Genomic DNA, 23,741 nt, shown 5'->3' with positions numbered 1-23,741 from the left:
ACAAGCAACGAGGGGGGAGGGGGGTGAGGAGCTCATGCTACCTGAAACTACACACGTGCAGAATCCAGAAACACAAATGGACCCGAACACGTACCAGGAAACTACCAAGGGACTTTAAAAATTAGAGGAATATAACCACGAGAACTAAAGTCCAGCAGGCAGACTAATTCTAGCTTTGAGGGTCCCACAAACTACTAAACCAACCACCATTCATTGAGAACGCACCCACTTAAGTTCAGCTGTAAAGAGCAACAAATAGACAAATCTAACAAGCACCAGAAGCAATTTTAAACAACTGCTGCGCTTCCTTAAAGCCGCCACCTCATTTTGGCGATTACAAACCCTCTCATTGGTGGGGAGACCAGCCTCCTTTAAAATGTCTGCCCTCCCTAAGTTCTTATACATGTTCCAGACCCTCCCACTCCCCCTTCGAAGGGTTTAACTGGCACAGCTGACGGATATATGCAGATCTTTTATTTGGGCCAGGAAACAACCTCAACTCAGCTACCAAACCATCACGCACCCTCAGAAATATGGCGGGCTGGTATCCATCTCTACTACCTGTCGACCCAGGGGCAGTGCAGAGGCCTATAGCTGCTAATATTGGCTCCCCCGTTTTATTTCTCCTCCACCACAAGGCAGTTTAAATCCAGCCGGCATGCACTGTCTTGTTATGTCTCATGAGGTGCACATGGCCCTGTCACAATCTATATATTCTGAAAAACACAAAGATAAAAATACCTTTTGGAAACCCCAGGTGGATTGGCGCAGACTGCTCTCCGGGACGGCAAGTGCATGTCTGAGGGGGGCTCTCCTGTCCCAAGGACAGTGGGCCTCAGCCAGGCTGTCCTTAAAATACCGCTGCGTGCCCCCTGCCTGGAGGTATGTGCAACCCTCAGTTGAAAACTCTCTCTGGACTCGAACCGCCGCTAAGAGGAGCCAGATGTGCAGAGACGTCAGCAACGCCACCAAAGAAAGGAGGGGGGGGGGCTGCTCCTCGGCATGCTCTCCGCTGGCAGACCCAGTCACTGCACAAGGAAGGACAAATACTGCCTAGCCCGCCTCCCCGGCATGTCACCTGACCTGAGGCGGACCGGAAGTGTGACGCAAACCGCGGGAGGGGGGTGCGTCTGTCCTGGCAGGGGTGGGCGGCGGAGGCTGACACACGGCACGAGATGACCACACAGCCTCCGAGTAATTATCTTAGCATATTCGTGAACCATCTCCTACGAGAGTGTTAAGACTAGCTTGCCAAGCCGCTTATGTCTGAGGAACGCCTACAAACTTGAAAATCGATACATTTTGACTATGTAAGTGTCCTCCCAGTGGCTCCTACTGATTGAGGACCTCGAAATAAGGTGCAAATCCTAATACCTGACTTTCGTAGTCCATAAAACATGCAGACTTCACATTTCTCTTGCACCACACTGTATGCTACCTCTTGCATAGAGTTGTTGGTTCCGTAACTTGCCAAAGCTGCCGCCCTCATATACGTACCGAAGTGTTCAGTGTATGGGACATCCACTTAAAGCAGTAAATATACCCCTACTAAAGTACTAGCTTACATGTCACCTTTCCTCCTGTAAAGCACCGTTTGGAAACTCCCTTATTGTTTGCTCACGGTAGTCACATACTGCATGTAACTTAGCGTCTGCTTATGAAATGTGGCCACTAAACTGCTCTCATCTAAAGTATGTAAACATCAATCGTTCCAAAACAACATATGTACTTAAGATAGCACACGTCTATCCACCCGAATGTCTCGAGGTGCCGTATCACAGAGCATCTTGTTACCCACCTGAATGGTACTCCTCTATCGACCTAAGATGTAAGAAAGGCTGGGAGGACCCACCAGGGTAGAACCAGTGACCATGAGGTCGGCACCGACCCCTGCAGTGGAACGAGAAGTCCACTGCGCCACCAAATGAGCACAAGAAATACAAAGCAGTGCATGACAAATCACAGGTGAGAAGGACACCCCTCGCTGTTGGTGCGAAATACGCATATCATCAAATAGATCGTGGCCCACCTGAGGCCACTGCGCTCGAACGTAATACAATGCCGTGCAAATGAACCACGGCCTGGGGGGGGGGCCGCCAACGGCACACAGACATGCCGGCGGGCGCAGACGAGCCCTGTGTACCAGTGGCTGGTAAAACGGCAGGGTGGAACCGCCAGATAGGTCCTTAGATCCCTTTCATATATCTGTGTCTGTTCATCCTGTCCACTTGGCGAACGACAGTGCTGATGGGAGCAAGTACGGAGCCATAAACCAGTAAAGACTGGAATGCTGCACCATTTCGGCAAGGCACCCGCAGGATCATTAAACCAATGCAATATTTCTTTAAGTCTGTGCCTACATGCAGTGTGGCGCCGATCGCGTGCACGCAGTGCCTATAAATATTTCCGCTAATTAAGCTTATTGCCCTTTCCTTTAAAATCGTAATAGAATAGTGTACCGACGCAGCCCTATCATCCTTACAAGTGGCAGAGCTTCCATCTTGGCACATGCCTTCCGTTTGTGGTATAGCAACGTGATTGTATAGCGCCTCAGGCCGCAAGTGTCGCTTATCTACACGAGGTCATTTTCCTTACAGAACACTCCCTTAGTGTCTGGTGAGTACTTCTAAGTACCAACGCCAGCCTAGGCATTGAATGCCCTCAACCTGTGCCCAAGAAATCAGGAGTGGGGCCTGTGTACGTACCCGTCTGGGCGCGGACACTATCTAGACATTAGCGGGGGAAGGGGACCTGTAGGTTCTGCCAGTGCAGTTACTGCTGCAGCAATCTGCGTGGCAGCGGTGATAAATAATGCGGCTGCTGCTTTAACGCGCGCACGGGGGTGGGGGGTTCCAAGGCCGCAGGCTGCTGATCTATCGAGCCCCCTGAGGGATTTACAAGACTGGCCCGAGCCCGAGAGAGCTGGCGATCATCACGACGTACGCACGCCCCCCTCCCCTCTTGCACCATCCCCCACACGAGGGCGGAGAAAGACGACGCAGGGGTCCATATCCATTGTGATGTCCCTGTTGCTACTGTTTAACCCTTCAGGTCGTAGCGACTGGCACAAGCCCGAAGGGAGCCGTCAGACGGGGGGGGGGTGAACCCAAGCCCCCCTCCCTGCAAGTGAGGACAAAAGGCAGTTCATCTGAAGTTCCTTTCCCCCTAGGCAAGGGATAGCCATAGACATGAAAATCAAGTCTACCTTAAAGTAATGCCCACTCCGTTAGGGTACGGGGCAATGCCTGCTCAGAGTATGAGGGGAGCAGGTATGGCTCTACTGCCGCATCAGCGGCGGGAGACACTCACCCATGGTGGATGCCGCTGCGAAGCCAATACGCTGCCGTTAAAATGCTCACGCAGCCCGCCCTGACTTCTCAGATTCACCTACGACCAACAGCCTGACCCCCCGCCTGTACGCGGAAAGGGAAGCCGAGGTGGCGGAAACAAGGGGGGGGTAGGGGCAGGACAGCAGCAAGCACTCACGAAAAACAAGCACATGCAAAGCAATGGAGGGGGGTGGGAACGGAGACACGGACAGCGGGAGGGGGGGCGTGGAAGGCAGGACAGCAAGCACGAACGGGGGGGGGGCAGGACAGCAGCAAGCACTCACCAAAGGACGACTTCTTCCGGCGGCGGTCGGGGCAAATGACACAATAAAAGGCTGCAAAAAAAAAAAAGTAAACGCCCACTGCCGCAATGACGTTCACAAAGGGCCGGGATGGAAAAAATGTACGGAACGCCCACGAAAAGCCTTGGACAATGACGGACATATCTCTCTTCCAATGGCTAGCCTCCATTTATGGAGCTAGCCAATGGAAGTGAGAGGCGGGACAAAGGCACATACTGTTCCAACATAAGATTTTGCCTGCGCGAACGCTGCTGCGCAGCGGACGCCAGGCGACACCTAAAAAGTAAGCTGTCTCGTAGATGGTGACTGTAACTTCAACACAAGCTTTCAATGGAGAACTAGAAGACTACCCTAACCTGTGTTCAGAATCAACACTTTAAACATGTTAAAGCAAATGACCCCTTTCGGATGGAAGGAGACATTGAGTAAACATTTGGTAAGAAATATAACCCCCTAAAGGTAGGTCTCTAATGAAAGCTAATTGCATCCCATTACTCATTGGAGCACAAAACGAACTTGCTTAGTGGCAAAATCCACAGTAAACAATTTTAGGGTGCATAGCTTAGGTGAAAATGTCATTAATGCCTAGAGCTCTATTCTTGTTTCAGGTCCTTCTAGTGACTGTCTTAGAATTGCAAAAAGCCTACATTTCATTGATAGGACATGGGAAAAGACTTAAACCAATGATTCAGGCATCCCAAAGAAGTAGGGCTTAACATACTAGACCTTTTGTTGTACTGTAGATCCTCTCAATTTAGCTTTATGTGGGACTGGGCAAGACTGGAATCAGGGAAGCAATGGTGCCATTTGGATCACTTCCTGACAAGACGCTAATTTTGAGAATTACCCTGGATTAAGTCTATGAACTGCATAGATGTCACTTCACTTCCACTCACTTAGCCAAAATCAATAAGAAATTCACTGAGAAATGCTGGAGAGGTTGCTGGGAGGGTATGTGCGCTTTCCCATATATTTTCTGAATGTATTAGCTTAGATACAATTTGGAGGGGGGATGGAGAGATATTGGCTCTATCATAGCAATGAATCTTACCCGGTCCTCACCACTAGTTGCACTAGGATATTTGCTGGTTAAAGAGGGGCAAGCCAGTTTAAAGGTAGAGTATAAATCCTCCTGCTCTTGACCTTTACTGTAACATAGTAAAAATGCTGGGCAAATAGGGTAGTACAATCCCTGCCACACTGCTTGATTAGTACCACCATCTTTGCTCTATGGTGGACATGGACCCAATTACACAAGATTTGAATGGTGAAACTGCATCCTTGACTAAGAAATGGTAAGGGATATTGTTTTTTTTTTGTTAATGGTGTGAAAAGGTTAACATCCCTCAAGCACTTCCAGGCCTACACATTGTGGAAGATTCATGGGTCTAAAAGGACACAAATTGACCCTCGGTTGATGGTCAGGTGCATAAGTGGGACGGTTGCTTAAAAAAGCAATTTTCATTGTAGTGTATGAGGGTGTAGGATGGGTTTAGGGTTTACATGTTTTTGTTCACATTAGGGAGAACACAATGTGTTTTGAACAATGAGATCTACCTCCCCAATGTATTGTTTTTTAAAACAATAAAAACGTATTGAAAAGAGTTTGTCTGTGCCATCTTAGGGCTGCTGGCGGTATCTTTCAAACTTGTTCATTTATGCCTTAATTAGTCCTTCCCACTGATGACATTTGCTGCAGCAAAAATGTGTTGAATGGTTAAAAAATTCACCTGTATCTTCTGTGCAGCTCCTTTCTTAACCAGTGCAAGTGGTGTAGCAAGGGTAGTAGCCTAACATCCAATACAAACTTGCATTCTCTGTCTTTTCATGAATGCGTCGCACGCTGCATGTCGAGTGCACCTTGGATTTCCAGAGCCGTCACCAGGAGTGAGTCCTCTGGGACTCATCAGCACTGACCCCTCCAGAAGCCCACTAGATAGGGCAAAGGGTTTACGCCAGGTGTGCCCAAAGAGTGGAGCAGCACGTGGCATGGTGTGATGTGGGCAGAGTGGCAAGGCACAGGATTGGGGTCGGAGCACGACCAGAGCAGGGTGAACTGGAGTGGCTAGAGTTACCGGTCTCTTTCTGGCCCTTGCCTGCCATCACTGCCCTGCCATTAGTGCTATAGTACCTGTGCCTGCCCTCCCTGATGGTAGACTAAGATGAAGCGGTCACAGGTATCCTTAGCCTTGATGCGTCTAACCAGCCATTTAACCAGCCTGTAACAATAACTGGCAACAAACAGGCATATTGACAGCGAGAGGGCAATAATGTAGGGCTTTTATAGTGGTTTAGCCCTGGGTTGGGGAAGCGGCTTTACTAGGTTCAGGTGCGGCTTCCGACCCACGTGAGCTCACTATTGCGCTCCCAATAGTAATCTCCAGCTAACATGGCTTTGTTGCACATCCTGACTGTATGCCACTCATGAAGCCAAGCCACTGGAAGACTGACCTGCATGCTCGATGGGCCAAATAAGGCCTTCAAACCAGATATGCAAGACACATCAGCAGCCCTCAGCATTTTGTTCCAGCTGGAAGCATTCCCACAGAGTATTTGAGACTGGAAGGTACATCTTCAGGTCAAGGAGAGAACAGAGAAAAGCAGTTTTGAGATCCATAGTGAGTCCTTTAGCAATGGAAAAAGTAGCAGGCGAGCTGAAGCAACAAACTGCTCACAGAGTTACTTATGGTCAACACAGGCCTGAGCCTTGCTCCACACCTGTGAGAGGACCACCTCAGGCAGGAGAGGCAATGCAGGCATCGAACAACCAAAGGGAAAGCCGGCTCAGGTGCACAGCTTTGCTCTCATCAAGCACACCATCCATAAGTATTTCACACGGCACGGCAATTAGAACCAGAGCTGCCCAAGCAAAATGAGAAGCTACCCCCATTTCAGATTGTTTAGCCATCCCACCCTGAAAGATTCAATAATCGTAGAGATGGCGGAGATGGCAGTGGAAAAGAGCAAATGCACACATTAGTGAATTAGTGAACGGTAAGTGCAGGGCAACAACAGCGAGGCAGAACTATTCGTGATCTACCCGATCTTCCAACCAACGACAGCGACACATAAACCAACTAAACAGTCCCATCAAGACAAACAAAATGCACACACACTCGCAAAGTATTCTTGTACCATCATGCACCGGACTGACTCTGCTATCTGCAAAACTGCACTCAGAGCATTCAGTATATGGTGCATAATGCTCAGCCGAAGACGTACACACAGGCTGTTGACTCCAATAACAAAGGCAGTGCTATGGCACAACCAAACTTCCCCTTCACTAAATCTCCCAACAAACAGCACAAGAAAGTCCGGGCAAATGAAGTACAATCAGGAATGACTATGGTGGCGGAACACCAAACTGATAAACAATGGGGTAGTCCAACTAGAGTGGTGGATTGCATCAGGGATTCAGACCCTCTGAGGTGGAAGCTCTGAATGAGCAGCATGAGAACTCCCGGGCAAATGATCGACAAACTGTAACAATCAGGGAGATAGCATCAGAATATCAAAATGACATTCAATGGAGCAAGTCAACTAGGACGGCGGAGACACAACAGGAATCTAGACTAAATTATTTGTGGCCCGATGCTAATAGAAAAAAAGTCGACTACATAGCCACGCATTATTGCTGACAAAGACAAACATACGCAGGCATTTACAACAGCAGCACTGATTTTTACCCCGTAAGTTAAGTCAAGAGGGCAGTGGGACTCTTTAAATAGGAAGTATATGGGTGTAGGGTAAGGTGCACAACCTGATTCTTGAGAGTAGGGTATAGTCTTTTACCAAGATGGTTTAAATTCAACTCGGGTGCCCCAACAGGTGACACAGCCGTCCTGTTATGTCCTTAGTAAACTTTAAATAGTGCGCGCATGTACTGTGAAATCTACTGTCCATTTCTTTGATACGTTTTTCACTCAATTCTGTGTTTGACGTGATTCGTTTAGCTCTTAACATTTGAGAATATGGAAGGTGGTTTTTTAAGGCGCCTTGATGAAAACTTGAAAAGTGCAATGTATTGTTGCGGTCAGTCTTCTTGCGAAAGATATCTGTTTCGAATCTTGTAGGTGTTTTTGAGATAGAAACGTCCAAAAATGTAATCGTATGGTCGTTTATCGACCATGTCAGTTCAATTCTGTCATCTTTGGTGTTGAGTTGGGTAAGTGCATCAATCAAATTTTCTTTAGTATCCTTCCAGATGAAAAACAAGTCATCTGTGTATCTTACATACATTTTTAGATTATTGGTCCAGATAGCATTGCCGTAAATGTGTGTTTCCTCAAATTCCTTCATGTAAAGGTTTGCGTATGTGGGTGCTGCGCAGTTGCCCATAGACATTCCAGATAGTTGTCTGTACCATACCTTTTCGTATTCAAAATAGCTATGATATAGTTTGAATATCATTAACTCCATGAGGAATAATTGCATCCGAGTCTCAATCTCACTATTAGCAATAGTTTTCTCAATAGCCTCTATGCCCCCTCCATGGGGGATCGATGTATACAACGATTTGACGTCTGCTGTGCACAAAATTAGTTGTTCATCTTCTTGTATTTGAATTTCTGATAATTTCAAAAGAAAGTCAGTGGTATCTTTTAAGTAACTTTTCATTTGTTGAACGAAAGGTTGCAAGTATTTATCTAGGAATTTCCCCACTGGTTCATGTAGGGAACCCCTAGTAGAAACTATCGGTCTAAAGGGAGGATCCTCTAAACTTTTATGTATCTTCGGGGTATATTTGTATAGACGGGCTTTTCGGATATTCCACCAAAAGGTATTTGAAAGTTCTCTCATCAATGGTACCCTTTTCCAATGCGTTCGATAGAATTTCTTTCAACGTATTTTTATAGCTGTTGTTGGGTTGCTTTCCAATCGCATGTAAGTCTCTGGGTCTCCTATATGTTCATAGATTTTAGTTTGGTACATTTGTGTATTCAAAACGACTAGTGCACCCCCTTTGTCAGCTTTAATACATTTGATTTCTTTGTTGCTAGCAATATTTTTCAATGTATCCTGGTCTTTTCTGGATAAGTTAGGCTTGATTTTTTTGTTATAATTTAGTTTTGCAAGATCTAGTTTCACAAGCGTCTCAAAGGTGTCAATACATTTATGACTACATGGAGGTACAAATGAAATTTTACCTCCAAAAACGGATACTAAAACAGATCAACTAATGGGCCTACGACCCGCAAGTTCATTTCATTATAACAAAAATTTTATTTTGCTTACAGTACTCCTGGATAAAGGGCTAAGATGCCCGAAATGCATTGGAGTGTGTTGAAATGAAAACTATATTGAATGAAATGTGCAATATGAGTTATTGGACAAACAAAGAGAAAATGGATATGAATACGAATATCTAACCAGAACATTAAATAAAATTAATAGTGTTCATCAAACTTATTAAGGAGTCTTTAATTAAGAACTGATGGTATGCCGAATCACAGGGATGCGCTCACAGTACATGCGCGCACTATTTAAAGTACTCTTTAAATAGGACCAGCATTTCGCATATCCTAAGTAATATGCCCTCACTTTTTTACCTCACATAAGTGCACCTTTATATCAGTAAAATGTAAAAACGACTCTTGGATTACTCTCAGAGAATCTGCATTGACAGAGTGGACCGATAATGCCAATGTCAAAAACATCATAGCAGAAAGCAAGCAATTCAAGGAGTGGGGCATTCTTAGCAACAAGCCAGCGATGGAAAAATACCACCATATTCTGCCAAAGAGTCAAAATTCTCCAGTGCAGTGCAAGACTGCAAATAGTATAGTATATAACAAAGCAAATAATACCCCTGATTTGGGAAAAAAAGATTGTAGTTCAACTGGCAAGTAAAGCCCCTCCGGTGCACCAACAGCACTCACCAACACCCGTCTCAATGATCAGACCAATGGGGCCTGGCTAACGGCTGCTCTCATAACCAATTGAATTCCTAGCACCAGGAGGAATACCAAAAAGGCTCTTAGAACCACCATTAAAATAATAAGCTGGAATGTGGCATGTCTAAACTCTCTGATGGGCAATAAAAATACTTTGGAATACCTGTACACTGGCGACATCCCATGCCTGCAAGAAACATGGTCCACTGCGCCCACCTCCATTCCAGGGTACCACGCAATCCACACAGATGCCCCAGAAAAATCTGTTTGAGAGACCAATGGGTGGTCTCTCCACCTACGTGAAACTAGACTTGCTGGTAAAAGTAAGGAGTTAGGAAAGTCTACCTTTGACATTCAGGTCTAAGAACTTAAAGGCCTGTCAATAGATGGAAAAACAACTCCCTTCATGGTGGTAAACCTGTATGTTAATCCTCTCATTGAGATTGGCAGGAATATCTCAGATCAGCAAAAAATCTCTGATTACCCAGGACATGAGTGCATAGTGGCTGCCGACTTGAAAACACAAACACAAAATATGTATCAACCTGGGGAAAACCACATGGACCTGTCCCTCAATATATTAGAAGCTTACATCAGAGAATTTGAGTTGGGCTCGGCCGACCTGAAAGGCTCCCTGGAGGATAAATCAAGGCCCACTTTTAATATATCCACATTGGACAACATATTTTTAAGCAAGATCTTGCTAAGCAAATGTGAAAATACCAAGTTCAAGATAGAACTGAAAGTGGCCACCACCCATTATCTACTGTGTTCAATGTGAGCTTGATGTTTCACCAGGACCTGTAAACCGGCTGGCCAACCTCTACCAACCAATGTCGGCCCACTATTAAAAATAGTTCAATGGGGCCCGGTTTGTAAAGCCTGGTATTTAACCCCTTCGATGCTGGCCCGTTTCCGCCGCTGTGCGGTAAACAAACGAACAGGGCGGGGCCGTGACGAACCCCAGCCGTCATCCGCGCACGAGCACCGCGGAGCGTGACGGCTGGGGTTCGTCACCAGCATGCAAGGGGTTAAGATGGAAATTAACTTTCTCTCCAACAACTCTAAGGCAGAAATCGTACCTAGCTGAGAAACATTGGAGGGCAGGGGGGCAATAATAACAAAACTGCATGCAACCCAATCATCCAATAAGCCCAGAACCCAATTTTACGTGCCCACAAGAAGGCCACCTCCACATTTTGCGAGCAGAGAGCAAAAGGATGTACTGCCTTGCAGATCTACAATACAGAAGAGGGAAATGCTCAAGTACGGAGACAATGCTAAAAGATGCAAGGAACAAACACTAAATGTTAGTTTTGGCATTAAAGCAAAAACACCAAGAGGAAGAGTGGAGACACATATTCTCGCTGCTAGCACCAAGCAAGTACAGGGAATTCTGGGAACACATTAGAGTGTTGGCACGCAAAACCAGAGGCAAGGCTGAAAAATGGGTTGTCAACGTATCAAATATTTTGTAGGTCCTGCGGAAGCAAGGGCCACCATCAAAACCTCACTTGCCAATGCACTTGAGGGTCTTGAGGAGAACCTAGTTGTAGTCACCGAAGAGGAGACATTAAGCATCCTGAAGTCATTAAGGAAGGATGGAGCCTTGGGCCCAAATGGCCTCTCTGAGAGCATTCGCAAGGAAGATCTGGCATTATAGGCACTTTACATGCACTACCTTTTTGACGAATGTTCTCTGCTGTCTGCCATCCCGGAATCAAGGAAATACTCCATTCTGTAGCCATTTCATAAAAAAGGTGCCAACTCCTTACCTGAAAATTACAGGCTAATAGCCTATTAGCTGTAGATGGTAAGGGCTTCGCAAATGTATTCTTAAATGAGGGGGAGAGCTGGATTAATGATAATAATCCCATGCTATCAGATGGGGTTTAGGTTGAATGCCTCAAGAATGGATGATGTGATAGATCTTTCCTACCTGAAGCTAAGGCCATTGAAAAATCCACGATACTGCTCTATGCCTGTTTCTTTGTGTTTAAGTGTTTTTATTCACAGTTTTACATTTATCCCCCCGCCCCTCCAACCCCCTGTGTGACGGACAGGTAAACATACGCACATTAACGTCATGAGCATTACATTGTTTTTTCTTTTTGTTTAACCCATCATTACATAAACCAAACTAAGAACAAAATCCTATATACATTACAGCCTTGCTAGTATATTAGATTAACTTTGTGAGTCCCGCCATTGTGTAAGAGGGGTCCAGATTTTCATTCCCCTTTTGCGACGCTGTCTACCTTTCCGTTTGTAAATGGCTATCTCAATATTATGCACCGCTAATAGCCTAGCTAGCCACTGTTGGAAAGAGGGCGCTAACGGGTCGAGCCAAGCGGAAGCTAGGCATAGCCGCAAGACAGCCATCGCTACAAATATGAACTCATGGCCCCTTCCAATGTTATCTGGATCGTCTGCCCCAAGTACCATTGCCTCATTTGACAGAGTCACCTCTCTGTGGAGAACAGATGATAAGAACCTCTCTATGTCTTGTTTTAAAGGAATTAACCCAGGGCAGCAGGCAAAGATATGTATGGAATCGGCTTTAAGTAAGTTCCATCTCGGGCAGCAGGTCCCTTTACCGGTTCCCCATTTTGCGATCTTGTCAGGTGTATAGTAAAGAAAAAAACAGGTTTTGTAGAATTGTGCCTGAAGTTTAGTGGAGATAAGAATAGTTTGAGCTAACTGGCAGGTGTATAAAAAGCCTTCGTTTGAGATCTCAAGTTTGCTTTGCCACTTCGTTGATGTTTTATTTAGGTCATCCGGGAATATGGCAAGCAATAGCGCGTAAACTCCGCCTATAGTATGATTTTTAGAGTGTATGATCATCTCTACTAGGGTAGATTCTTCCCCCAATGTCCTGGCCCCCGGTTTGTGAGTTAAAAAATACCTGATTTGGAGGTATTTAAAGAAATCCCGCCAGTCTAAACTGTATTCATCCTTCAAAGCTTCAAAAGATTTCCCCTGTGTTGTAAACATGTCCCCTAATTGTGTTATTCCTAATCTGTGCCATTTGTTTACACAATTATCCTTGAAGACCATTGGTGGAAGAATTGGATTGTTCAATATCGGAGTGTAATGTGTGATTTGTCCTATTCCAAGTGCTTTTCTTACGGCCTTCCATACTTTAAAACAACTATAGAGAGTCTTAAATTTGACCTTCTTATGGTAGCTGTCATGTATATGCCTCCATAGATAGCCATAGCTAGAATTTCCCACAAGCAGCTGGAAAATCGATTCTGTATGTTCCTCTGTGTTATCCCCCTCTTTTAGTAATTCCTTACTATAAAGTAATACACATGACCAATAATATCTTCTTAGGTTAGGAAGAGCTAGCCCACCTCTATCTTTAGGAAGCGTGAGATATTTATATGCCCGCCGAGGTTGTGCATACGCCCATATAAATCTTGAGCATGTACGTTCCATTGCGGTAAGCCACTGATTAGAAAATTCCAAACAAATTGCCCTAAATAGGTATAATATTTTGGGGGAAAACACCATTTTGATTGGGTTTGCTCTCCCAATAATGGACAGATGAAGATTATCTAGGCGTCGTAAGTCCTTATGCATTGAATTCAGCATTGGCTTAACATTAATATCCACAACTTCCTCCAGGTTTGAGGAGATAGTGACCCCCAGGTATGCTGCTCCCATCACTACTCTAGGGTCATCCATCACAATTTTTTGATTTAAAACAATTTGTGTCTTCCCCTGATTGAGTGCGTAACCAGAAACAAGTCCACATTTCACCTCCTCGGCCTCGATGATCAACATTGCACCTACAGGATCTGGGGTGACTATAGCAATATCGTCAGCATATGCTAACGTTTTTGTAGCGTGCCCCTGTGATATGATAGGTGCTATGTTGTCATTTTTTTCCAGGTAGCGAATAAAAGAATCTATATATATTGCAAAGAGCAATGGCGAACAAGGGCAGCCCTGGCGAGTTCCTCTGGATATGAGAATTTCCTTAGTTAAGCTTCCATTAACGGACACTACGGCCTTAGGATTAACATACATTTTTTGTGTAGCCTGAATTAACCCTGTTCGAAAGCCCATCATTGCCATTGCTTTCCAGAGAAACTGCAAGAAGACCCTATCAAAAGCCTTCTCTGCATCCAGAAGGATTAGGGCCATAGGGTCTCCTGCAGTTCCTGTTCCATCAAAAAGGGTGATAACCCTCTGGATCTGATTTATTGTTGACCTCCCGGGGACAAAGCCATGTTGGCTACTGGCAACTACTTTATGTATTATTGGTGCTACTTGGTTTGCCAAAATGTTTGAATATATTTTGGAGTTGGCGTTTATAAGAGTTATGGGGCGGTATGACCCCAGGAGTTCAGGGGGCTTCCCTTTTTTGGCGAAGATCACGATTTTAGCCCTGGACCAGGAACTGGGTGGTTGACCCCCAGAGAAAATATGAGTAATCAAGTCATTTAATATATGCTTGATTTGGTCTACAAATGTGCTATAGAACTCTGAGGGGATACTATCAAGTCCTGTTGCCTTCCCTTTCGGGAGACTCTTGACAGCCGTTAGCATCTCCTCCATACTAGGAGTTTCATCTAGAGCCTGCTGCACGTTTTCCTAAAGGCTCCCACCTTCACAGTTCTTTAGGTACCTTTCCATTTCAGCTATATCCCCACTGCCATCTTCAGAGTATAGTTCTGTATAAAACCTCCAAAAGGCTTCCCTGATTAGTTCTGGGTCTTTTAACTGTCCTGCCGCTGGATCTATAATCTCCCTGATTAAGTTAACATTAGTCTGTTGCCGCATTCGCACCGCCAGTTGGTGACCCACTTGTTCGTTAACTTCATATACTAGTTCCTTTCGTGCAGTGGCTTTCCGAATTGCTTTATCTGTAAAAATATTAGTAATTGCTGCTTTAGCAACTGCTACTTGGGCTAAGATGCACGAGATATCCCCAGTTGGGTCCCCATTGCTGGTGGCGCTAACAAGACCTACTTCTGCTATCGTGAGCTCATCCTGTAACCTCCGTATCTCCTCCTTCTCCTGCTTGTTTGGTCTAAGTGAGAATAGCATGGTCTCGCCCCGAATGCCGGCTTTTAAAGCATCCCACACAATTTCTATTGAGGTGCTGTTCATATTCTCTGCTAGAAATTTGGGGATGCAATCTTTCATATGAAGACAATATTGGGAGTCATTCAGTAGGGCTTTTTCAAATGTCCAAGGTGTTAGTTCTATTTTAGCCAATCTAATAGTTAGCGTACAGAAAAGGGGATTATGATCAGATAATACACGGGGCATTTTCACAGTTTGACAGTCCTTAATAAGTGAGTTTGACAGAAAAATATAGTCTATTCTGGCGTGTGTACGGGGTGGATTTGAGTAATAAGTGTAGCCTAAATCACTGCTATTAGTGTTGGAAGTCTGCCCGCTGTCCACAAGCCCATGTGCAAGACACAGATTCTTGGGAGCACGAAATACCTTTGGTTTTCGCCCTTTATAAACCCAGTCATCCTTCAAAGACCAATCGGCCGGGAGATTTATGTTGAAATCCCCACAAACCAGGAGCGGAAGAGGCCAGTGTGAAAGTTCATTAGAAACCTCGTCAATGACCCCAGGATCATCTGAGTTACTCCCATAAATAACACAGATTGTCATTTTTTGGCCTATTTGATAGTTGCATTCGGTGATAGCCCAGCGGCAAAGCTTGTCAGTTTTGGAATTACTAAAAACATACCCACTCCCTTTAGCCAAGATAGCGACCCCCCGTGTCTTAACCCCTTGTGAGGTAGCACACACCAATTTGTACCCTAGTGTATTCAATATCTGGCTCTGTGATCCTTCAATATGCGTCTCTTGAATGCATACAATATTTGCTCCCCAATTTTGTAGGCCAATTGCGACTGTTTGTCTCTTTTTAAGATCGTCCAGGCCACATATATTTAAAGATAGTATTTTTATCCCGGCCATACTGCTAATGAAAGAGTGCCAAAGCTGTTAACCCATTCCTTCAAATTTCCTATGGACCCTGCGTGCGTTTCCCTGATCTTTTTTTACATAGATTTTGACAACCTGTCCGTCAGTCCCATGACCCACCCCCCACCCCCCACCAACATTGGAGGTTACCTGGCTGCATCGCCAGGGGTGCAGCGGACGTCCGGAAGACCCACCGTGCCCCCCCCCCCGAGCCCTCCCCGCATGAATAGAAAATTTTACAAAAAAACACCCTGGCTATACCCGTTCTAGTAGTCTGTAGTCCTATGAATCATATTTACCAATTCTAGTTTTGATGGCTTTAGCAGCCTAGTACTGTATCTAATAGAGTAAAAAAAATAGAGTAAGTTAAGAACAAGGCATGAAAAGAAAAATTGAAAACATAAAAATTAGCATATCACTTTCAGAATACCTTAAGCCTAAACAAAGACCTGTGCACCTAAAAAAGATAAAGGAAAAGGAGAAGAGAAAGAAAAAGAAAAAGGAAAATTCTAATTCATTTGTCTTAATCCCCTTTTACCAACACAATAATATTATCCATTTTTCTGAGCTGAAATTTCATCAAGATATGCCCTAGCCTGTATCTCGGAGATAAAGCTACGGGTAGTCCCATTAAAGATAACCTTCAGTCTAGCTGGATTCTGCAGATACACAGTAGCCCCCACCTTCTGCGGGGGGGTCAAAGAGCTGTCTTAGTTTCCACCTTCTCTCAACCGTGGCGTGCGCGAAATCTGGCCTTGTGAAGAAGATGAAGCCTTCAAACGACTTTTTACTGTTAGGTCTTGCCAGATCAAATAGGGCTTCTCAGAGCAGAAAGTTGCCAAAGAACACCAGCATAGCCCGAGGGTGTTGTTGTGAGGCCTGTGCTAGTTTGTTAAGAAACAGAGGGAATCGGTGGTCTCTTTGTACTTCTCTGTCCCAGTTCCAGTCCTTCAGCTCGGGAAATGTTTCCCTGAGAAGGGAAATCATGAACTTCCTGGGGTCACCCTTCTCGATTCCCTCGGGGACCCCCAGAAATCTAAGATTGTTCCGTCTCTGTCTGTTCTCCTGTTCCTCCATCTTCCACAGCAGATCCATAACAGCGCATTCCTGTTCCTCGCTGGATTTCTGGAGCTTACTGACATCTTCCTTGAGTTGGTCCGTCCTTACTTCAACTGAAGCCATGCAATCCGCTATTACAGCACAAGTCTTTCCCACCTTCCGGACTGCCCCCTGTAGTTTTTCAGCCACTAGGTGAGATCTTCGGCTGTCGATTTTGACCTCAGCTTGGAAGCTCTTAATGGAGTGTAAAATGACCGCTAAAGCAGGTTCTTGGGTGGGCTCCTGTTGTGGTTTCTCGCTATCAGCAGGAATCCCCAGATTGGGATGAGGTGATTCAGAATTAGATAAAACCATGAGTGTTGTTTCCTCACAGTCCCATTTTAAGTCAGTGTTATCATCGCTGTTAGAGGAATTGTCTCCCTTAGATTTGCGCCTTCTGCTATGACTCCTTTTCCTAGCTTTCTTATTAGACCGCCTGTTCTTAGAGGGATCGGTGTTTGAGCTGCTATACCATCTGCCTCCTGCCTCACCCCACTAGAAGCCGAGATACTAATGTCAGAAAACTCAGAGTCCTCGGTCAAAGAATACAATTTATCCAGAGTTTCTGGTGTCTTTGGCTCACAGATAGAGTTCAAGTGGTCAGAGTTACAGGGATCAGGAGGAGCAGTTACAGGGATTAGGGTTTCACTCTGAATATTGTTCACGATGTCCCCCTGTTCTGGCCCTGCAACCACCCCCTCAGACAACCCCCCTTCCTGTTGAGTTGTAAGGGTTTTGGCCATAGTTGTTGAATTGCTCATGGGGGGGGGGGCGCGATGTTAGAGTCCTTCAGTAATGGTGGGGATGGGAGAGTAACAAGGGTTTCTTTTGTTTTCCCAATTTCCTCATTTAATGCCCTTGCAACTAACCCTTTCTTGTGAGTCTCCTCTGCCCGGGAATCATTTCCAGTTCCTGCATTCACTATTTGACCAGGTGTAGTGAAGCTCACAGTTAATAACGGCTGTGCGCTATTGGGGTTTTTATCGAGGCGTGCATGGCCTTTTTTGGAAGATATCGATTTATTGGTCTCTAGTTCAGTGTCTTCAGAGCCCAAAATATCATCTTTTTTTGCCCTTTTCTCCAACCTTTGGCCTTGCTCCCAGGGACTCGATCTTTTTCCCCCGTGGCAGATTGGTGATGGGGGCTCCCTGCAGAGAACTGGGGATCGTCTTGATCTTCCCACCACGCCCCCCCTTACCCGTCATGTCGTCCTTCCTAATGCTAAGCAGCAGGAGCGCTATCCCAATACAGACACTCCTCTGTGGCAGCCTGTGATGAAATGCCGATCTGTATGTTTTTTCCGTGCCTCGCCTGAATCGCGGGGCTGACTCTGGGATCGGGCAAGGGCAGCAGCGATTAGTGGAGCCGGAGAGATGCAAAGCTCCTCGCGGCAAGGATTCTGACGCTCTTTCAGCCAAATAGCATTCCGGGTGCTAAGAAGAAACATCAGCGGCATCCCGTGGGCTCATCTACTGTCAGCGGGCTGCTACAATGTTGCAAGGTAAGCCATAGTGTTAAGATCGGGCTTTCATGCCGGGAAGCTCAGTGGACGCCATCTTGCCTCACTCTATGCCTGTTTCATTGATTACAGCACTGCGTTCGATGGAATTGACCGGAACACACTTTGGGTAAAACTTGTGGATTGGGGAATATCAAGGCAACTCCTAGCTGCTATCACAGCACTGTACACAGAAACCTGGGTCTGGATTAAGATAACTCAAACCCATGTCACGCCAAAAAATACATACAAATAAAGGTCTGAAGCAGGGGTGTGTCATTGCACCTACCTTGTTCAATCTATATACAGCTGACTTAAGTGTTGAGTTGTTGAGGCCACACCAGATTACTTATCATTCAGTACACGGATGACTTGGTGCTATTGGATCATACATGAATTGGGATGAAGAGGGCCTTAGGCATACTATTTTCATATAACACTTAGAACTCCCTGCTTGCTAATGCTGCAAAAATGAAAGTCCTGGATTTTGGCCAAGAAACATCAGCTGGAATGGCAATTGGGCCTTTTAAGTATAAGTATGACGTTCAAATACAATTACCTCGGCGTCTGGTTGTCAGTCACCAGCAAATCCTTCTTGCACGTAAAAGCCCTGGAAGAAGAAGCAGCCAAAACTACATTTGCCTTAACCAAACTGCATTACAATCTACAGAGTCCTGTGCCTGAGGGGATCCGAATGGGAACTCGGGCGAAATTACTACCCACCATAAGTTACGGAGATCTCGCGTTTTTGGCATGCTCTCACGGACATTAGAATGCTGCCATACAGCTGCATACTGGAAAATATTTGGTCTCCCCAAAACTACTAGTCACACGCTGATTCGCTTTGAGTTTGGATTAGTGAAAATGCATATTGAATGTAAAAAGGATTTAATTAAATACTACCTTCAAGTGGCTAGAAAAGACTCTGATTAAATTAAAGGTGCCTTGCATGTGATATTCCCAGGTAAAGAGAGCTACTGGTCAAGATATCTTTGCAGTGCGATAGGCACACTGAATTTGACCACAAAGTGTCTAATTGACCCAGTTGTAACAGCACAGCATCTAAAGAGGTCCTTAAAAGAACAGGGTAAGCTCATATCAGGGGGTCAAGAAATTAACGAAATAAGAAATATCGAGGGAGCAGTGGGACTCAACAAATCACATGAAGCCACGACTTTGCCTGCAATATCAGAAAGCAGCTTTGGGAAGACAAGCCCTAAAGAACATTTTCATGTCCAGTCTTCTAACATTGCTGGTATGGAAATACGGGGAACACTGGAAGGTTAACCCCCCCAGTTCATAGGCAGTGCAGGCTGTCCTAAGGTTCCCCAAAATTCATTGTGCACATAGCATGTTGTTGCCCAGCATTGCTCCCTCAGAGGCAAGTTTTCCTAAGGACACTTTCCTGCAGCATGGCGTAAGAACATGCAAAGAGACAGTGACACACATCTTTTCATTAGATGTCCCAATGGAACTAGCACAGACTGGCCAGTTGTTTGCTGTAGCAGGAAAGCTACTGTGTGACGCTTGCCCACTCCCGGAGACATTCCTCCAATAGGTTTGAGTACGAGCTTAAGCACTGAGCTGCTAGCCCATAGGTTTGATATAGGTTGACAACTTGTCACCTTGCACTTTAAAAGCCATGTTCGATATAAACTTCGCTGGCACATAAGTGTGGCATTTTGCACATGGTTCTACTCTCCGGAGTTATTTGATATGGCTTGCCAGTTTGCATCTTACACTTTGAAAGATAAACCTGTTTATAAACACTGTCGAATCAGCATATGGATAGCACCATTGTTTCTCATGTCTTGACAACTTGCCACCTTGCACTTTGAAAGTCATGCTCATTTGAATTGTTTACTCCTGCTGTCTTTTAGACTCCTAGTGATGCATTGTTTCTTATGCTGCTTCTAGACTATTTTTTATTATTTTTATTAAACATATTCTCAGCTGCACAGAAACAATACAATAAGACACTTTTGCCCAATTCACTAGGTGCGGATGAGTAAGCAACACCTCCCTCCTCAATATCAGTATCTTTAAACATTGGTAATAAATCTCACGATGTTCCCACAACCAACCCTCGCAATCCCTCTCCAAGAGGAATCCTCAATAGCCCCTACATGCCACCCACTGACCCCAGAACTTTTCCCATTCCCATCGGCATCCACTGATATACCACCTTTTCGGCTGCACTACCCCAATCAAGATCATTTTTCAAACCTTCTTCCCTCTGAGGGTGACCCACGGCCCAGGCCTTGGCTATATTTCTCTTTGCCACCATGGCCGCCACTATTGGCCATATTTAGTGATACTTCGGCCATGTCTCCTCCCCTGTCATACATAGTACGCGCCACCTAGCCTCTAGCGCAGTAGTCTGGCCTACTACTCCAGTCATAATCTGTTGTATCTCCCCCAAGTATTGTTGGATTTTGGGACAGGCCCATGAAATGCGGAAGGAGGAGCCCACTTCCTGAAAACCCCAGGCACATTGCTCTGTGTTGTAGCGTTCTAGCCGATGAATGAGTATTGCTACTAGACTATTTGGACTCTTGCCTCCCGTGTTTTTTTATCAACTCGATATGGCTTTTTTATTGAACTGTCTGTGAGTATAAGTTAAACACTTTGTATCTTTTTTTTTTATATCTTCTCATAAAGATTTTGCTTTTAACCTGACCCATGGCACGTGGCACTTTGGAACTGGACACGCTATTTCCTTTTGGCCACCCCATGTTTCACACCCACAATGATTCTATCACAATGTTTTCATTTGTCATTTTTAATATAATCTATTGCGTGTTGGCATTCTGATGGCATTGTAAAGATTTCAAGTAATCATACAATAAACTATTGATAGTGGGATGATCAGTTATCTATAGTCACAGCTCTCAACGGGACCAGGCAATGGCTGTGCATTCGCCAGTACAATCCATAATCTATTATCGAAATCCAGAAGCAATGGACTTCGCTGTAGTGGGTACATAGAGTTGAGAGCAAAATAACAATGGATTAAACCCAGATCTGTGACTTGGGGTGAATGTTTTGCCAATGTGCAACATTCCATCCATCATCTTGTGCGTAGAGTTGAGAGTGACATGCCTGGGGGAGGGGAGGGTTGGGAGTTCAGAATAGAGCTAGGATTGGGAGTTACACTGACACGAATGTAATGGGCTTGCGACGCCCCTGAGGGCAGTGCTTTATTGCCTTCCCTTAAGTCATTGAATGAGAGGGAAGGTTAGTTCTAGATATAGAAGATTTCACTTGACTGTATAATTCTTGACTGTATCGTTGTATCTTTTGTTATGTATCCTCACTCTGCAATGTATACATTACAGTATGTGTTTGAGCAGACCGGAAACTCTCAATAAAGTTTGTTTAAAAAAAAAAGAAATCATACAATAAACTATTGATTGATTGAACTTAAAATTCAATAAATTAAATGAACCGAGCTGCACTTAGCTGAGGACCAGCTCCTGATTACTTGACAGTCCATCCTTCTTCTGACCCAGATGTGAAAAGACGCTTCATCGTTTTTTGGATACATTGGGGAGCAGGTGTATCATTTGCCATTGTATTTGTCTATCGCAGCAACTGCGCACGTGGGAGGAGGAGTTGTCGCGTGCCGCCCTCGAACAGAAAAACTATGAAGAGTTGCTTCGTCAGCGAGAGCAGGAGCTAGCAGAGCGGGAAATTGACATCCTGGAGCGAGAGCTCAATATCATCATCCACCAGCTCTGTCAAGAGAAACCAAAGGTGAAGAAGCGCAAAGGCAAGTTCAAAAAGAGCCGGCTGAAACTCAAGGATGGCAACAGGATCAGCCTTCCATCAGGTATGATTTAGGGCTGATGTTTAGTATGTTAACTAACAGATGGCATCCCCGTCACCTCTGGCATGTGGGCACTCAAAGATGTCCAGCCTCTGCTTTTCAGATCTACTCATCGATTAATCCATTAAATAAAAACGTATTTAACAAACATTGTGAAGTAAAAAAGTCTGCAGCAGAAAGTGCACATTTAATATGTAATGAGTGATGTAATATGTGAGGTCATAATCAATGCATGATTTGGGCACAAGTAATAGTTCATTTATCTGTAACTGCTTTATGTCAGTGTGTTGTTGTTTTTTTTAACATTAGGGCATTCCACCATCTAAAAATAGCGTCACTTTAACCATTGTATTTTTTTATTGAAAATATATATATCTATCAAAATGTTATTATTTAAAAATTAGGGAGCTGGTAAGCAACCGAGAAGATGTGTTGGAGGAGGAGTCAGATATGGAAAAGGGATGCTGTGCTTATACAGATTTCTCTCTTTTTAACTATCCCCTTGCAAATTACATTATGCTTCAAATTACAAAAATTCCATGCCTCCCCTCTCATTTCTAACTCGCTGGTTTCATGCCTGCATTAACATCTCAATGCTCATCAGGAAAGACTTTAAATTCCACAGCTCCTATTAAAAAATGGTTTTCAGGAATGCCACACTTTTGTCATAAATTCAGAATGTTAGCGTTCTAGTTGTTCAGTAGAGCACTGTTTCGATGCTGCAGTTGGTCACTAGGGCATTAACTGACAGACTGCTATTGGTGTTGGTAGTACTTGTATTTCTCTGCTTTTCAGCATGTTTTCTCTCTGCATTTCACAATGTTTTACTAACATGGATGAGGAACATATTTGTGAAGTCATAGAAAATGTGTCCTCATTTTTGCTTTCTACTGCACTTGGCATAATTTCTAGGACAAAGTGGACATCCTCATTGTCGTCATTTCTAAAGGAAATGCTATCAGTTTTACAGCTTTGATTCCATCAAAGTGGTGTTCAGTTGCATACATGGCAACATTTTAGAAGATGAAAGTGGGAGATTAAGAAAAAATTATCAGGAGAATATACAAGTGCACTTTTAAATTCTTAAGTTCAGGATGTGCGCCGTACAAGCACCTCTTCTATTTAATTTAATAGACTGTGATGTTGCTCCATCTATAATAAGAATCTAGGCCACTTTCAGGGTTTACATGAGCACTGACTGACTTGCCTCTTAGTTTGCTAATTGCATTGCCGGGGGAGCCATAAATGTTTTAAAAAATTATCACTTTTAAGAAATGTCCATTTATGCAGTGATATAATATGATGTACTAAAGTGAAATGCGTCCACTATCTAAAGAAATACACTTTTTTGAGTTTTGAAGAGATTGTATTATATTTGTACTTTATTATTGTTTCATGATATACATGCAAAACATTTTAATTGATCAGCTCGTACATAGACTCTTAGAGCCATACCAGACAAATGGATTGGCAGTAGCTCGACACGCCTTATTAGAATGCCTGCTCGCTCTCCTCTGTTTGCGACTTGGTCTTAGTGCATGGGGCTGTAGGTCACTTGATAAAATGATTTGTAAAAGCAGAGGATTAGAAGCTTGAAGTCCTGCGCTCTTGCATCTGCATCTTTTAGCAGAGACGATGAAGAGTGTTATTTCGTACATGACCATAGTCATGAGTTCTCAGGGAGAACTACCAGGCCCAGGTGGGACGGGCAGCGGGCATAGTTTCAGCAGGGGCGTTTGAGATGTGACACCTCTCTTTTAAAAAAAAATTTTTTATTGTTTTATTTCAACAATCAGTCGTACAATGAGCAGTATAAAAGGAGCAGGAAAAATA

The 23,741-nt window shown here is 44.5% G+C and overlaps 1 protein-coding gene across 1 annotated transcript in view; it reads left to right on the top strand.

Annotated features, from left to right (window-relative positions):
• The window catches only part of MAP3K9 (mitogen-activated protein kinase kinase kinase 9), a 349,830-nt gene that overhangs the window by 196,514 nt on the left and 129,575 nt on the right, over positions 1 to 23,741 (top strand). Inside the window, exon 6 of the mRNA XM_078659615.1 lies at positions 21,671 to 21,911. Within this exon, the coding sequence (XP_078515741.1) occupies positions 21,671 to 21,911 (241 nt within the window). The remainder of the gene's footprint in view (positions 1 to 21,670; positions 21,912 to 23,741) is intronic.

The sequence above is a fragment of the Lissotriton helveticus genome, chromosome 9 (genome assembly GCF_964261635.1).
Source record: "Lissotriton helveticus chromosome 9, aLisHel1.1, whole genome shotgun sequence".
Classification (NCBI taxonomy): Eukaryota; Metazoa; Chordata; class Amphibia; order Caudata; family Salamandridae; genus Lissotriton; species Lissotriton helveticus.
This window is presented reverse-complemented; position numbering and strand designations above follow the sequence as displayed.